This window comes from Aethina tumida, chromosome 2 (genome assembly GCF_024364675.1).
Source record: "Aethina tumida isolate Nest 87 chromosome 2, icAetTumi1.1, whole genome shotgun sequence".
NCBI lineage: Eukaryota > Metazoa > Arthropoda > Insecta > Coleoptera > Nitidulidae > Aethina > Aethina tumida.
The window spans coordinates 29544115-29561381 of record NC_065436.1 but is presented as its reverse complement, the minus strand read 5'-3'; the positions used below and the strand labels follow the sequence as shown (position 1 = coordinate 29561381).

At 28.7% G+C, this 17267-nt stretch overlaps 1 protein-coding gene across 1 annotated transcript in view; it reads left to right on the top strand.

Annotated features, from left to right (window-relative positions):
* The first annotated feature begins 940 nt into the window (after positions 1–940).
* LOC109598794 (protein-L-histidine N-pros-methyltransferase) overlaps positions 941–17267 on the top strand; it is a 142218-nt gene continuing 125891 nt past the window's right edge. The window contains exon 1 of the mRNA XM_020014715.2: positions 941–1347. Within this exon, the coding sequence (XP_019870274.2) occupies positions 1177–1347 (171 nt within the window). The 5' untranslated portion in view covers positions 941–1176. The remainder of the gene's footprint in view (positions 1348–17267) is intronic.

Genomic DNA, 17267 nt, shown 5'->3' with positions numbered 1-17267 from the left:
TAGTCAATATTCTCACTATTTAGAAAATAATTATCATTTCAAATAAAAAATGATGACAAATAAAGATTAAGATGAAACATATTTAACATATATTTATTAAATATCAAACGTATACATTATAAAATTTACTACATAAGAAAAAAAAAAATGGAAAGAAATCATAATTTCAGTACGCTACTGGTCGGTCGGATTCTGTGTCGTTACGGACCAGGTGGAATTATAATTCACATCAATCTCAATTGTTCGTACAAAGCTTTGCAGCATCCTTTAAAATTAGAATAAATAAGATACAAGTTGGATTCATGGCACTTGTGGGAAGAAATCCTTTTGTGTCGGACGATTCCTATTCGTATTATTTCGCTAACGCGCTCATCTTCGCCGTTACATACGTCTTCATTCCTTCAATTAGTCGCATTAATCAAATCTTGTTTCACTCATTACGTCTGTCATGCGAATATCAGGAGTTATTGTTTCAAGTGCGAGGATGGGATTAAATAATTATTTTCAATCTGGACACTGGCCTTATTATTTTTAATATTCTTCTTCCTTTCGAGACGCGTGCGTACGAGATTCATAACGATTGTCAAGTCAAGAAAGTAGGGTAATAAATTAAACTTCCTGTTACAAGCATGTAATCATGAGATACAAAGGAACATGTTAACTTATATCCATAATAAAACATTTGTGAATTCAATTATTCAATCAGTTTGTTTATAGTTTTTAATGTTGTTATTTATCTTAAAAATAAAGTGAGAAATGTGTATTAATTTATCTAAAAATTATATATATATATATATATATATATATATATTATAGTAAAATATATTTGGTCAAAGTCAACAGGTTTTTAATAATTTTTGAAAAAATCAAGTGACCATAGTATCCTCTTTAACGTTCGCCCCTCGTAGCCGGACCAGATGATAGCCGGTGCAGCGCCGCCAACTTGCCGACCGCAATTCGCCGTGTTTATGTTTATCTGTCAACGGTGAAAGGAAATTCGACTTTTACCCCAACTTATCGCGTGTCCCGTCGAACCACGACTGAAGTACGGTCGGATTTTGCGTTCTTCGTCGTCCCGACAGTTCAAAACAGCCCTTTCGTGTTTAAATCGTCGCGTACATCGAACCTAACCTCAAATCTAGTAAACGGTGTAAGTTCTCCTGACGATCTTCAGAAATGACCGAGAGTGAACACTGCCAGTCGATCGACGACAACATTCTGAAATGCGGCATAGGAGCAGGCGAACTGAGTCCTTCCTGGTCCTTTAGACCCAGAGGATCGTTGGCCAGGGCCTTGTATCAGAAACAGCAGCACGACGAGTTTCTGAGCCATTTCGACAAGAAAATCGTAAGTAAATGGGTCCAATTGGACCATTAGGTAATGGAGAAAGAGTGCTGTTTTCGAATCTAACCGGTGAAAGTGCACGCGTTTTTTAATCTGTTGAATGTCTGCATCCTTACAAGACATGTCAGTTATATACGAGGGGGCATAATTGAGTTGTCCATGCTTAAGCTGATGTTTTATGTATTTTTCTTCTAAAATCTTAATATTTGAGGAGTAGAAATATTTACAATAAAAAACTTGATTAGTAAATTATATAGATATTTAACGTTCACTCAATTTTTATTAAACTATTTTGTTTGAAAAATTAATTATGATCAAAAATAAATAATTATTATAAATTAATTTTATAATTTGAATACCAGATGCAAGGAAAATTTCTTGAAATTCTTTTAATTTATATATTTTTATTTTATTCACTAATAGTCAATAATTTTTTTCGCCAGGTTACTATTTAATTTAATTAGTTGTGGAAAAATTAGTTTAACTGTAATAGGATTCCCTTCTTCTTTTCTTCAATCAGTAAATAAATTGTATTTTAAAAGAATATTCTGTTAAAATTAACTGAAGTTTATTAAAAATATTATTTTTAACAAAATTCATTTTCATCATGAAAATTTAATTTTGTGCGTCTTAAAAGATCAATAACTTTGTTGTTTATAATGGAACACTTTTACCAACAATTGTCACATATTTTTATTGTTATCTTTATTATGAAATACGTCGTGTGGTGTCACCTCTTTTAAGAAATTTGTCAAAGTTTCATTGGAACATAATCTTTAAATAAATTAAGTGTTTAAGTAAAACTTTTGTTTTTATTTGTAGTTAAAAATAACAATATTGAATAATTTACCTATTTTAGATTTAAAATCAAACAATATTTTAATATTTTGTGAATTAATAAAGTTATGATATATTTTTTAAATCTTGTCTTTTAATAATATCTTATAATATACAGGGTGATTCCCTGTCCTTTTAATTGATTAGAAGTTTATGGATAACGAAAAAAGGTATAGATTTGGGATTTTTATGTTAATTATAATCTGATTTGAACTGTTTTTCAACAAAATTAATTTGCCATTTCTGGAGAAATAATATTTATTTTTAATGGAACACTCTGTATAAGTTTAGAATTTCAAAATTCTTCAAGTAATTGCACATAAAATACCAGTATTTGAGTTAATATTTTTTTTTCCAAAAAGTTTTTATAGCTTGATGGACTATCTAAAATGAGTGTAGAGACATAATTTTGATCCATTTTTTGGGACACATGTTAACAAAAGACCGTTATATTAATAACCATTAGTAATCCTAAATTTTAAACAAGGATTTCTATATTTATTTTTATGCATTTTAAAACATCAATAAATTTGTTATTTTCAACGTATGTTTTAACCTAATAAAACTTCAAAAAGTTTCGATTTATGATATATATAAAAATAATGCACATTTTCTTATGTGCTCTGATAATACCACATATGTTTTGAATCTGACAATCCTACATTACATTTTTGGTAAAATCTATGTTAATATTCAGGTTTTTTAATATTCAATTTAATTATTCTAAAACATAGTATTCCATTGAAAAAAAGTTATTGATTGTAGGGTGCAAAAATTAAACGCAAAATAAGGAACAACATTATTGATTTCAAGGTGCACAAATTAAAAGCAAAATAAGGAACAACATATATGAATTTTGGGAGTACTAATAATGGTTCTTTAATTAATATGTATGTCAAAAATGAATTAGAATTGGTGACATTTTAGGCAACAATCCGTCAAAATTTTTGATAAAAAAACTCAAAAACAATTAGATTTAGGTATGTAGAACTTAAAATTCTAAAAATATACATCACTCTATATTAATTAAAATTCAGGTGGACTTCATCAACAATAACCACGAAGAAAGTTGGTGTGATCTGGAAAAAATAAAAAGATATAAAAATTTCTGAGATGATCGCTAGAATGCCTAACACTGACTAACTTACCTTATTTATCAATTAAAGATTTATTTAAAATATATGAATCTTGCCTCAATATGGCGTATGAGTGTGTAGTGATGATGATGAACTTAGAATCAAAAGAAAAGTTGTTACATACAATATATTTTAAATGTTTTAGTTTTTATATATTCATTATTGGAGCGCTTGATGTGACCACCCTATAAATATATTAAATTTAATTTAATAATTATTATTTTTTTCTATAACTTTAAAGTTAAAATAATTGGGATAATTAAGTTTACACATAAAGTTTATAAATATATTATAATAATTGATTTGTCAAGAATATCTAATAGAAGCAAAAACACAGCAACAAATGATGTGTAAATTTAAATTCTCAAAACTATAAGCTTGTCTTGGTGGTTAGTATGTTCGATTATTACGATTACTATATGAGAAATTATCTTCATTTGAACCTGAATATATTATATTTTTAATTGATACAACAATAAGTTCAAAATATCTATTGTAAAATGATAAAGCAGATCAATATAATTAATCACTAAAATTTTTCAATACAGATTTTTCATAAAACCACCCCCTAACAACTTGCATAAATTATGCATTACATCATCTCCTTAAACGTAATTTTCTACTGGTAATGATCGAACACCCTTCTCACGACACAAGTAATCGTCATCCGAATGCAATGAAACGCATTCGACGACCTCCCATAAACACCAATCTACACATCCACAATGCATCCAATTAGCAAATACGTGCGCCCCTTCCGGCCCCGCGCCGTTCGATTGTCACGCATCGGACGGGAGTAAAAAAATGCGCCGTCCCTGACCAGGGGCGTAGGCGACGGCGGGGACAGTTTGTCACGAGATGTATTTTACGAGCGGTCCCCGAGGTGCCCTAACCTCCGGTTACGTACCTTCCCTTTTAGCAACCCGAGCCCCGCGTATTTTCTTTTCGTGGGGGGCGGCGGCGGGGCACGGTCGAGCCACGCACTTTACGCATATCACTCAGCCGGGACCTCACCCGGTAATGTATTCGTTTTAAGAAAAAGGTTCGCACTCCCGCACTCTCTCACATGTGTATGTGTGTGTGTGTGTCTATACCCATTTGGTAATTTGCATTTCTATAATGGCTTTATTCTAACGTCTTAGTTATTTCGCACTTTGAATGCAAATGGAAAAAATTTACATAAGGTCCGCTCATTCTCGGGTAAAAGGAGATGCCGGGGCCCCAGTAAAATATTAAAATTAGTTCATATGCGAAATAAGAAAACACGAAATGGAAATGTGTATTGGCGTTGAAATGAATTAGAAAAATGCTGCTGCGCAATGAGGACGGATGAGGCGTTGCTTTGACCATTTTTGGACCTGAAACGATACGTTTTTATAAATACGCTTTCGTACCTAATTTTAATTTGCAACAAATTTCACTCGGACTCGTGCACGAATACAAATTGAGTTCTGACACTTCTCGCCAACTTTGTTTCACTTAGTATAAAAAGGTCCAAATGAACGTTTCCTCGTTTCCGTTCGGTTTTAGATGGGTAATATTTTATAAGATTGTGACGTTTATTTATTAAATCTTTTTTCCGATCACGTAACGCCCTCGCAGTTGCAAGGTTGCCTACTTAAGCAAAACCAGAATGTGGGTGAAGTAAGTGAAAACGAAAATGTTTTGGAATAAGTACAAATATGTGTAACTACTTTAGAGGGGAAACGGCTTCCAGAATACATTAACAACACGTCTACCACTATATTTTACGTTAATGCTTCTTGTTATTTATGTAGTAAACAACAATTTTTTGGATTATTAGAATAAATTTATCTGTATTATTAGTATTATATTATTGTTGTTTGGTGGAGTTTTTGAAATAAATGCACTTCTTTACTTGACTTTTGTTTAGAATACCTACAACTGGATTTTTTGGACGATAAAACTAATAAAAATAAATTAGAATTATTTATATTTTTAAATAAATAATAAAAGTTAAATTTTCCAGTGTTAATCAAAAATAAAATAAAATAACACAAAGTATAAAAGATTTTTTTAAATACAAAAATTAATATAAAATCTAAATATTTGAAAGTACAGATACAAATATGAAAGCTTTCTATTTATTGTTAAAAATAAAACTTTTAAAAAATAAAGGTGTTACAATTATATATCTCAATAAATAACACCAATTATCAATGATCTATCTATGAAAAAAGAAAAAAATATCGAAAATAAAATTTATATTTCTAAATAAATAATAAAATATTAATTTTCCAATAAGTGGGAGTGTTATAATAATTTACCTGAATAAATCACACGAAGTATCAATATAAAAGATTTTATTTATAAAATATATTATAAAAATAAATTATACTTTGAAAAAAAGAATATAATATAATATGAGATTGAGGAAAAATTCATAAAGTATTGAAAATCATGTTAAAACAAAACAATTCTTGTAAAAAGAGTTTATTTCTTCTTTTTAGCTCGTTTTAAATCAAATTCAAATAATAGGTGTAAAATAATTGTTATATATGCCATATTTAACCATTACAAAGTTTTTATTTAATGAAAAACAAATAAAATTTCAAAATAAATACAGTCGTACTTCGATAATTCGAAGTATGATTTGCCAGAAAAGAAATCGAGTTATCCATAATTTTCACCCTGTACTGAACCAATTTGATTTGAGTTATCAAAAATCCGATTGTACATAGTAAAAATATTAATATTATATATCTGAATAAAAACAAACTTATATAAATAATTAATACAGTATTAATTTTCTGATAAGTAGAAGTGTTAAAATAATATATCCGAATAAATAACATAAGTTATTAATATTTATTTATTAATTTAATATGAAAAGAAAAATATAACTATCTAAATTAATAATAGAGCAGTAGTTTTTTAAAAAGTGGAAATGTTAAAATAATATATCTGAATGAATAACATTTATTCAGATATATTAATTCAATTTTAAAATATGTTAATTTTAATAAAATTTATTTTTAAAGAAAGTCGAATATAAATTTTATTATAATTTAAGCTTAATTATAATTTTATAAAGAATTCACGTTAAACCAAATTTAATATTGCGTACTCTATATTGTATTTAATAGATGTTGTTTATTATGAAAATTATTTTATTTAATTAAACAGATCTTTAGAAATCAGGGCTGTTTTTCACATTTTCTTTTCCAATAATATTTATCATTTATTATAAAAAAATAAACTTAAATCTAATTTAACTAAATGTTTACACGAAAAACGGTTAAATAAAAATATGGAAAAATTTTGGACTCTCCTACTTTTTGTTTAATAGATTTTATTTGCCAATAAAATTGATTATTAATTAGTTCAAAATGTCATTAAAAATATATCTAATTTAACTAAACATTTAAATAAAGATATTATAACAGTTTGTTTTTTATATTAAAAAAGATTTTCAGAAATTTTTTACCCTTCTGCATTATATTCAATAGATTTTATTTGTCAATAAAATTGTTCTTTTTTTAGTTCAATAAAATTCATTGTCAAATAAATTTAAATATATGTTTTATCATAATTTTATTTCAAAAATTAAAGATTTTATATTAAAACTGTTTTTGTTATTAGTTCAATAACATTTATTGTTAAATAATTTGAAATATACGTTTCATCACAATTTTAATTAAAAAAATTAAAGATAAACCTAATTTAACTAAACGTTCAAACAAAAATATTAAAAAGTTAGTTTTTTCTGTTAAAAAAGATTATTAAGAATACATATATTCAAATGTTTGTTTTTTAGTGTTAATGTTACGTAGTTGTACCAATATAAAACTTTTTCATTTATTGATAAAAATATTGTGAATAAAATTTATATTACTAAATAAATAGTGACATTATTTTTTTATACAAATAAATAATGCAATGTAACAAAACTGAAAATAAGATTTCAATGTTTAAATAAATAATAAAGCATAGTTTTGTAAAAAGTAAGGTAATAAAATTATGTATCTGAATAAATAACACAAAGTACTATAAATTTATATTTACCGATAAAAATATAAACCAGTGAAAATAAAATTTATTTACAATAACAAGTAACAATTATTCTTATTTTTACATATTGTTTTTATAATCCGTGCCAGAAGATCATCATCATCATTTGCACATTTACCATATATCATCTTTGTGTGTCTTATGAGTTTACCACTATTATCTTCATGTGATTCCCAAACGAAGTTCAAATTTGAGACCTTTTGTCCTGCTGCATTTTATTTCTGTCTTTGAAATAGTCATTGAAAAGTGCATTTAAGTCACCACTCAACCAAAACATTTTTCTGATGGTTTATATTTTTTCCACAAGAAAAGTGGTCGCATAAAAATACATAAGCGTGTAATACGAAATAAAAAAGGCCCCAACCCCAGAAAAGATGAGGGGTGAACTTAAACATTGGCAGTTCCATATTGATACGTCGGATATGCGGATATTTAACGAATTAAGTGCTTTCGATCTTGGCGCTAGGTGAAACGATCGTGCTTCATTTAGCAGCCCCACGGATTAGTTTTGATCTCGCGGGGGTGGATTACCGAACGCGCCAGAAAGACTCAATTATTGCAGATACAATGGAAAATGGGGCGCCGAACCGCTCCGGTCAAACAATAACTCTATTATTGCGATGCATTTAGAAGATACGGCACAATAGATTTTTCTCTGTCGATGTCGAAAATTACGTATTAATTTTTAAAAAGGGAGGGATGATTAAGCCAGTGTTTGGACGAAGGAAATGGTAAGAAAGGAATGGCAATAATACCTGATGGCCGTGTTCTTTGGCCCGGCGAGCATCTGCATACTACACAAACAAAATAATTGGCGTAAATAATGACTGCGAGGCACATCACAAGAAAATATATTCCTCTTTCGAGGGCGGACAAAGAACGGAATAAGTCCGTAGAGCGAGAGAGGACGATGGAGTGGAACAAAAAGAGGAATCCATCTGATTACAGAAAATCTAAATCACAAATGATACAAAGGGAGTAAACTTTCTTATAAAAACTACATTCCATTGTACAAAATCCAGTTAACTCATTTCGGGACAGCGAGTTTCTTTGGCGAATTAAACATTCAATTATGTGGCGGGCGGCGAGCGAGAAAGGCCCCGAAAAAATTCAGCGGTGCGGTGTCGGGCGCATTATCGACACCACCGCCGTCTCCTTTGCATATAATTTACAATTATTTTTTTTATTTTGTTTTCTGTTGTGCGCCTCGGTTTTCCTTTTGTGCTTCAATCAATGCGTCCGATGAGCAGTGCCAATTCGACTGGTGGTAGGCACCTCGACTGTTCCAATTCCGGAATGATTTATAATGTGCCACCATCCATCGAAGGATTTGTTTTTGCAACGCCCTATTTGGTGTTTTGAAGGATTTTAGAAAAAAACTAATGAGTCTGAAGTAACGAAAGCAAAGAGTTCCAGTCATGAGAATTTTTTTATTTTGACACTCATCAACCGATAAAGAGCTCAGAATTCCTGCTGTGTAAACATTTTGGATCCTTGAAACTCAATGGGGGTCGAACTTTATGGTAAATCAACCCTGCAGCTTAACCCACCTTGTCATTTCGATTGGGGACTGCGAAATTTAATTGCAGGCATTGTTTTGCCGGGGCGCAGCGATTAAATTCAAGATCGGAAGTATCCAGACAAACATTTTCCCTTTTATAATCCAATTTAAAACTGTATTTCGGTTCCTGGCGTATTACAAATTACCGTCGACCGATCGGAATAATGCCGAGTCCCGAAATGATTGCACAATTTGGAAATAATTGAATCGTGAATGGGTTTGGAAATCCTTGTGCACCCAGGTAAATTATGCAGACCAAACGGCACAAAAATGCACGCCTTATTGTCTGGGTGGAACGAAATATGATGGAGGGATGGGGGGTGGAAGAGCACGTAATGTTGGTAGTGATATTTTATCGATGTATAATAATACGGTCAATTATCGTCACGAAGCCGCGAACTATTTACTTATTACTTCAGTACAAACATCGGACCTCATTATCTCTGGAAATTATAGGGAAAAGAATCCCTGCGCTTCCAAGACTTCTCCCACATCATGCATTATTACAACGCGAGTGGTTGGCAAAGTTACGTAGTGGAAATGTGCAGAAATTTACTTGGCCAGACGGCCATAAACTCCTGTAATTGTTCCAGCAAATGCCATGCACTTAATCGCTTCCAACGTCTCGGATTTTATTAAATATTAGCGTCGTTTTGAATATGTGTGAGAACTTCGGTGTGCACAAAATAAAGCCATTAAAAAAAAAGGTTCCTTCTATACACGCATTTTTCTCACAATCATCAATGGTCACTGATCATCATCAATCATTGCCGAATCTACACCGTGACCAATTCGACGAAATTTTCGAATTTCGATTCAAAAATCCCAACTTGCATCAATCATGCAAACATTAAAAAGTCACGGGACTCGAAATAATTGTGTACGAACTAAAAAAAAAAGTTCATAAGAGAGGACGTCGTCGGTCAAAGAAAAAGAGGCGACTCAGGTTAAAATTTGCATTTGGCTGATTGGATGGGGATGATCGACGGTCGCCCGTGGGACTCATCCATCACTTACCTGAAAAACAAACGGGCACACTCAAGCAAACTTTTGTATGCAAAAATGCGACGGGGTAACCATTCGTAATTGCATTTCGGGGTTTTATTAAGTTTCGTTCTGTCGGATGGATACGTGTTTCGACGAGAGGAAGTTGTACACATTAATTTGGCCCTGAAGTGGATGCACGGGTTGAAAAACTGATGTTGGGCCTCCCCCTTCCTTCAACCAAATCGACGAGGTTGTACTAACAAACACAATTTTATAAAATATTCACAAAGCAAATACTGATTTATTATTGAGTAATTGTTAATGATTGGTGGACGGTCGGACTTTGATGATCCACACGTAAGGAAAATTGACGATAATTGGATTTATACAAAGAAAAAGCTGATGCTTATTACGTGGCCACCTTTATTTATGCAATCATTGTTCATAACGAGCCGCAAGGGGTGGAGGCGGCGGAAGAACGGACCCAATTTACGTATTAACAAGAATTGTAACTATTTAGTATGGATAAATTGTGCCATAAAAATATACATTTGTATATAAACTTTCAAGATTATATGAATTATGAAATATTGAAAATTCATGGTTTTGCTTTTTTCTTATTTGTTTTATTGGCCAAAGTTTGTCAGTGTTAATAATTATTAATCAGGAAATAACGTTAATTTTAATAAAATTTATTTTTAAAAAAAAGTCGAATATAATAATTATAATAATTATTATTATTATTATTAATTTAAGCTTAATTATAATTTTATAAAGAATTCACGTTAAACCAAATTTAACCAAAATTATCTTCTAAACTATTAAATAAAATAACTCAAAATAGTTTTATAATTTTAATTAATATTGCGTACTCTATATTTTATTTAACAGATGTTGTTTATTAAAAAATTGTTTTATTAAATTAAATAAATCTTTAGATGGGCTGTTTTTCACATTTTATTTTTCAATAATATTTATCATTTATTAGAAAAAAATAAAATTAAACCTAATTTAACTAAACGTTTACCTGAAGAACAGTTAAATAAAAATATTGAAAAATTTTTGGACTCTCCTACTTTTTGTTTAATAGATTTTATTTTCCAATAAAATTGATTATTAATTAGTTCATTGTTTCATTAAAAGTTATCTAATTTAACTAAACATTTAAATAAAAATATTAGAACAGTTTGTTTTTTATATTAAAGATTTTCAGAAATTTTTGACTCTTTTAAATTTAGATTTTATTCGTCAATAAAATTGATTATTAATTTGTTCATTTTCTTTAGTTCAGTAAAAGTTTCATCATAATTTTATTTTAAAAAAATTTATTAAAAAAAAAAATAACTAAACGTTTAAATAAAAATATTGAACAAGTTATATTTTTCTATTAAAAAAGATTTTCAGAAATTTTGTGCTCCCTTCTACATTTTATTTAATAAAATTTATTTGCCAATAAAATTAATCATTAATTAGTTCATTTTTTTAGTCCAGTAAAATTTTTTTAAATAAATTTAAACTTAATTTAACTGAACTTTTACGTTACGATTTTCAGAAATTTTGCTACCTTCTATATTTTATTTAGAAAGAAACCTCTATATTGTTTTTTATGAATTGAATTTGTCGATATTATAATTATTAATTATATTTAATATAATTTATTTTTAAAGAAATTTTAATATAAATTTTATTAGAAAGAAATCATATTGATCCTAATCTAATTAAACGTTTATAATATTTGTAACAGGTTCCTTCCATTAAAAGAGATTTTAAATGTCATTTACATTTTCTTTCATTTGCCAATGTAATTATTAATTAGGTAATCGTGTTTATTTTAATAAAATTTGTTTTATGTAACTTTTAACATACATTCCATTAATATTTTATTAAAAAGAATCCATATTCAAACCATTTTAATTAGACGTTGTGTGTTTGTTTAAAAACATTTAAAAGAACTGGCTTTTTATTAAACAAAAAATGAAAAATCATGGACACTCCTCTACATTTTAACGGATTAATAATTAATCTTTTCGATAATATTTACATTTGAGTTGATATCAATATTACTTCTTTATAATTTTATTATTGTATTATTTTATTATACATATAAAATAGTGAAAGACCTGGGTTTTCCTATTAAAAATTTCACTTTGAATTGATTTGGTCGATGCTAATAAACTGAATATTGATGTTATTGACACAGTGCCTCAATATGTTTGCCAAAGAGGAACGTATAATTCCTGACGACGTGGACGACCAGTTGCAATGCACACATTTAATTAAAGAAACGGGGTCCCGTTCAAACATCGAACGGAGAAGCGGCAATCCGCCCATGTATTTCTTATTCAAAACGCCCGAACGTCAAATAGAAATCAAGCGATCGCCGACCAGATCCCTGTTTAAACTCGGGATTATTTAGTAATGGATTTCCTTCTCCTCCACAATTCGACCTTTTTGCATGTCGATAATGATCTTAGGAGAGGCTGCCACATCGGCATCGGTCCGCTGGTTAGCGTTGATTGGAAATCTGCGAGTGTACGTGGGGGGATTTTCATCAAATCTTTTTCCACGATTCGCAAAATAAAAGAAAACCCAACGTGTGTGTGTGTGTGGCGGTGGTGGTAGTGGGGACGCGGGGCCGGGTCGAAGGGGCGGTTTCAACCCCGTGCATGCATGGATTACTCGAGAAACGTCATTACGGCAGCCCGCTCCCTAAAAAATACTTCAAAGAAAAAAAAATACTGCCACACCGGAGGATTTTACGTCGAGCGTAATTTTTAAAAGCCCCACATCGAAAAAATATTCATGTGTGAATTTAATCTCTCTGATTTCGAACTTTTCCGAGGCTGCTTTGCATTATTTATCTGCTGGGGTAATAATGGTCCTATTAGGGCTAATGGGTTTTTCATATTTTTTAAGTACCGATGTCTTTTCTGTTAATCCACCCTTTGTGATGTTTTTCAGATTGAATGGGTTTAGTTCACTTGAAAGAAATTTTTAATACAAGGTGTTTCTAAAATAGGCCGAGCAATTAGAATACGTTCAATAATGAAGAAAATCTTAATAATATTATTAAATAATTGAAGAAAATTAAAGTGAACATTAAATCTGAAATATCTTAAAAATGACAGTGACAATCAAAATTAAACAAGTGTATCTTGTTTCTTCCAAATTGTGTAAATAATATAAAAAAATTAATAGTTTCAAAAATAATCAGTGAACTCTTACATTGAATAATGGGTATTTTTTAGGATAATACATACTATTAAACACAATTGGACCAAATATTATAGAAATATGAGAAATACACAATTTTTGGAATTTACATTTAAAGGATTGTAATTTATTCAGGAGAAAATTAAATAAAACATAGTTATCTATTTTAGAATCACCTTGTATAATGTACTTTGCTAGAATAACAAAACAAAATAAGTTATTACAACCAATTTCATATTGTTAAACAAATATGTTTACAACGAATTAATTAACATGGCAATTAAATTATTAGTATTTATGCTAACGATGTGTCTAACCAAAACAATAAAAATATTCTAATTTTATTGTTTAGCTCATATTTAGAAACTTGAATGATTCAAACGTTTAAATTTATTAAAATTTCCAATGTTCTCAATTGTTAGAATAATTTATGTGATTTCTAATTTGAGTTATTTATGTAATTAAAAATAAAATTTGTTTGAATATTATGTACATATTTATGGCTGCGTGGGTGTTGATCCTCGATTTTTATAAAATTACTAGTTTACCTATATAAATTCAAGGTAAATACTTTAATAAAACACTTTATTATTTTCTATAATACTAAGAAATAAGCTGCCATTAATTATGGCACAATTTCAACATAATCTTATTAGGAACAATTTTCTTACTTTGCATAAATTCCTAACAATGCACTAGCTGAAAATAGAATAGTTTCAGTATAAAAAAAAATTCTTGTCTGATACCATACCATGACATCAATAGGAGGCATTTAGAAATCAAATTCACCTTAACACATCCTTAACATTTTACATGGCTGTGTTTTTCCCACGGACGCGAAATTTCCGCCGCAGCAACATTAAACATTTATAAACCGCCGCAGATGACACTTCACCCATCCAAAACTCTTCCCCCGGCCCCAAACCGATAACAAATCGACATAAAAAATGGATTTAGCTCTCAATGCGAGTGGATGGTATCTGTGTTTAATACGCAGCATCGGCACAATCTCCATCAGCTGCGTGATACGTCTTAAATGTTTAATGATCGGGGAAAAATGTATATTTTAATGCTGCACGATCCTTAAAGTGTTTCAGTGGCTGACGCAAAAAACGCAGCAGAGCCCGTGGGTCGTCGCAATCAGGGAAAAATTACCCGATCCATTAGTCCAATAACCGGAATGTCCAATTAATAAAATTCATAACGCATATTTATATAAATGCCGACGCAGGCGAGCAATTTCGAAAACGGGTTGCTAGTAATTGAGGCGATCGGACTCGATTTCTGGTCTTTGTCGCCCATTCCACGACACCAACAAAAACGCACCGTTTAACTGAGAAACATACTCCTTACATGAAGTTTAAAATTAATTATATTTTAATGCCTAGCAGCACACGTCGCTAGATTGGACCGGATCCAATTTGCCACGACTAAAAATCATGAATTCTTTAATACGCGAATCTTATCTATAGTCTTTCCCCCGAAACCAGTTTCTTTTTTAAGTTATTCATTCGCTATTAATCCGTGGGGGCGCCCTAACTCCTCCATATATGATTCTGGGTCGTGGGGTAGGCGCCTCGCCTCCGGAATTTTTAAGCTTCATATACGTTGTTAATGATGTTAGATAACCGGGGTAGATGGGATGAAAATTTATTTAGTATGTACATAACGCGAATGTATGTAAATTCCGGGCTTGATAAGAATTAGGTGAGGTGGAATGGAAAAGATGAGGAGAAAGAAAAAGTGTGCGCGGGACGAAACTAATCAGGCCCGGGGATTCGCCTCGTAGGCGGGCGAGGGGGATGGAGCATATATCGAACCAGTGGCGTTTTTTATGGGGAACGATTTTATAATCATATTACGCTGATTTCTACAATTGTTGTGTATGTAAATTTGCTTATGTTTTTTCTGTTGGGGTTTTATTCAGTTACAGAGAGCACTCCAAAAATGCAAAAGTTTTTTTACTTCGAAAATTTTTTACGTGTTTTAATGTTTATTCAGAATTTTAAAATTCATTTGTACATGATGTATTTTTTGCATTTTACATATTTATTTTTAAAAATGTCAAATTATGTTCTAAAGTTCTTAAAATTAATATAGAAGAAAAGTCAATTTATTTAAAACAATTATGTATTTATTTAAATTTAAAACATTTTGAAAAATATATAAATATCAAAAAAATATATATAAAAACTAAAAAATTAATATAAAGAGATACAGATACTTTACTAAATTGTGTCTCTAAGATGCAGAAATAAGTTTTTTAAATATGTCGCCTAATCTATACTTGTAAACTAAAATTTGTGAATCTTTTAATTTATTCGGGAAAATTTTTTAATTAATTAATTTCTGTTTGAAACTCATTTTCTTAACTAGTTTATGAGAGGGAGTTTTAAAAATATATAAATATAAAAGAATATTGAAGAACTGAGTTTATTATACTTTATTGAATATCAATATATGTCCCAAAATTCCTGAAATCAATATGGAGGAAAAAATAAATTTTATTTAAAACAATTGTATATTTATTTAAATTTAACACTTTTTTAACAATATAAAATTTCGCCCTGAATTATGAAAAAATATATAAAAAAATAGATAGATAGAAAAAAATACTAAAACAATTTCAATAAATTTATCTTAAATAAGGTTTTTGGTATAATAAATTTTTTTACAAATATAGGAATGTTGGTCAAATTAAATATCTGTATAATTATTTTTTACATTTAATAATTTTTAAATATTGTAATATTTAAATTTTCTAGACTTAAGTGCCTCAAAGATGCAGAAATGTTTTAAATATGAATATTTTAAACTAAAAGCAGAGAATCATGTCTTTATTCGAAAAAAAATATATTTATACTTGAAACATAATTTATTATTTAATCTAAGGGAGGAAAATTTGAAAATATACAAATATAAAAGGAAATTGGCATTCAGTAAAATTAGAGATTTTATTATATTTTATTAAATGTCAAAATATATCTCAAAATTCATGAAATCAATATAGAGGAGAAAGCATACGTTATTTAAAACAATTACATATTTATTTAAATTTAAACAATTCTTTAAAACTATAAAAATTGCCCTAAAATATGCGAAAAATATATACAAAAACTAAAAACTCACTATAGAGAGAAGAAGATTCTTAAAAATAATTTTAATAAAATTTGACTCAAATAAGATTTTTTGGTATAATAATTTTTTATACAAATATAGAAATTTCTGTATAGTTATTTTATATATTTATTTAATTTGAAATATTATAATATTTAAATTTTATATTTATATTTATAGAGTCTCAAAGAAATGTTTTGAATATGTTGTTAAAACTATACTTTTACTCTAAAATTTATGAGTCTCTGTCTTCATTCAGAAGAAAATATATTTATACTTGAAACATATTTTATTATTTAGTCTATGGGATGACTTTTTAAAAATGTACAAATATAAAAGGAAATTGGCAAAAATTGTCCTTGAAATATGCATAAAATATATACAAAAACTAAGATGTCATTATAGAGGGAAAAAGATACTTTATAACAATTTTAATAAAATTACACGTAAAAGTTTTTGGTATAATAGTTTTTTTTTGTACAAATGTATAAATTTTGTCAAATTAAATTTCTGTATAGTTATTTTATACATTTATTAATTTTAATTATTATAATATTTAAATTTTTTAGAGTCTCAAAGATGCAGAAGTGCTTTAAATGTGTTAACAAAACTATACTTTTAATCTATAATTTATGAATCTTTGCCTTTAATCGGAAGAAGATATACTTGAAACATTTTTATTATTTTTTAGTTTAAGGAAGGAAATTTTAAAAATATACAAATATAAAAGAAAATTGGCGTTCAATAAAAGTTAACTGTGACATTTTATTATATTTTATTACATGTCAGAATATATACTAAAATTCTTGAAATCAATATAGAGAAGAAAACATCTTTTATTTAAAACAATTATATTTTTAAATTTAAACAAATTTTAACACTATAAAAATTCATCCTTAAATATGAAAAAAATACATACAAAAATTGAAAAATCAATGTAGATGAAAAAAGATTTTTTAAAATAATTTCAGTCAAATTTACTCAAATTAATCTACATATACAGAAATTGTGATCATATTAAATTTCTGAATAATTATTTT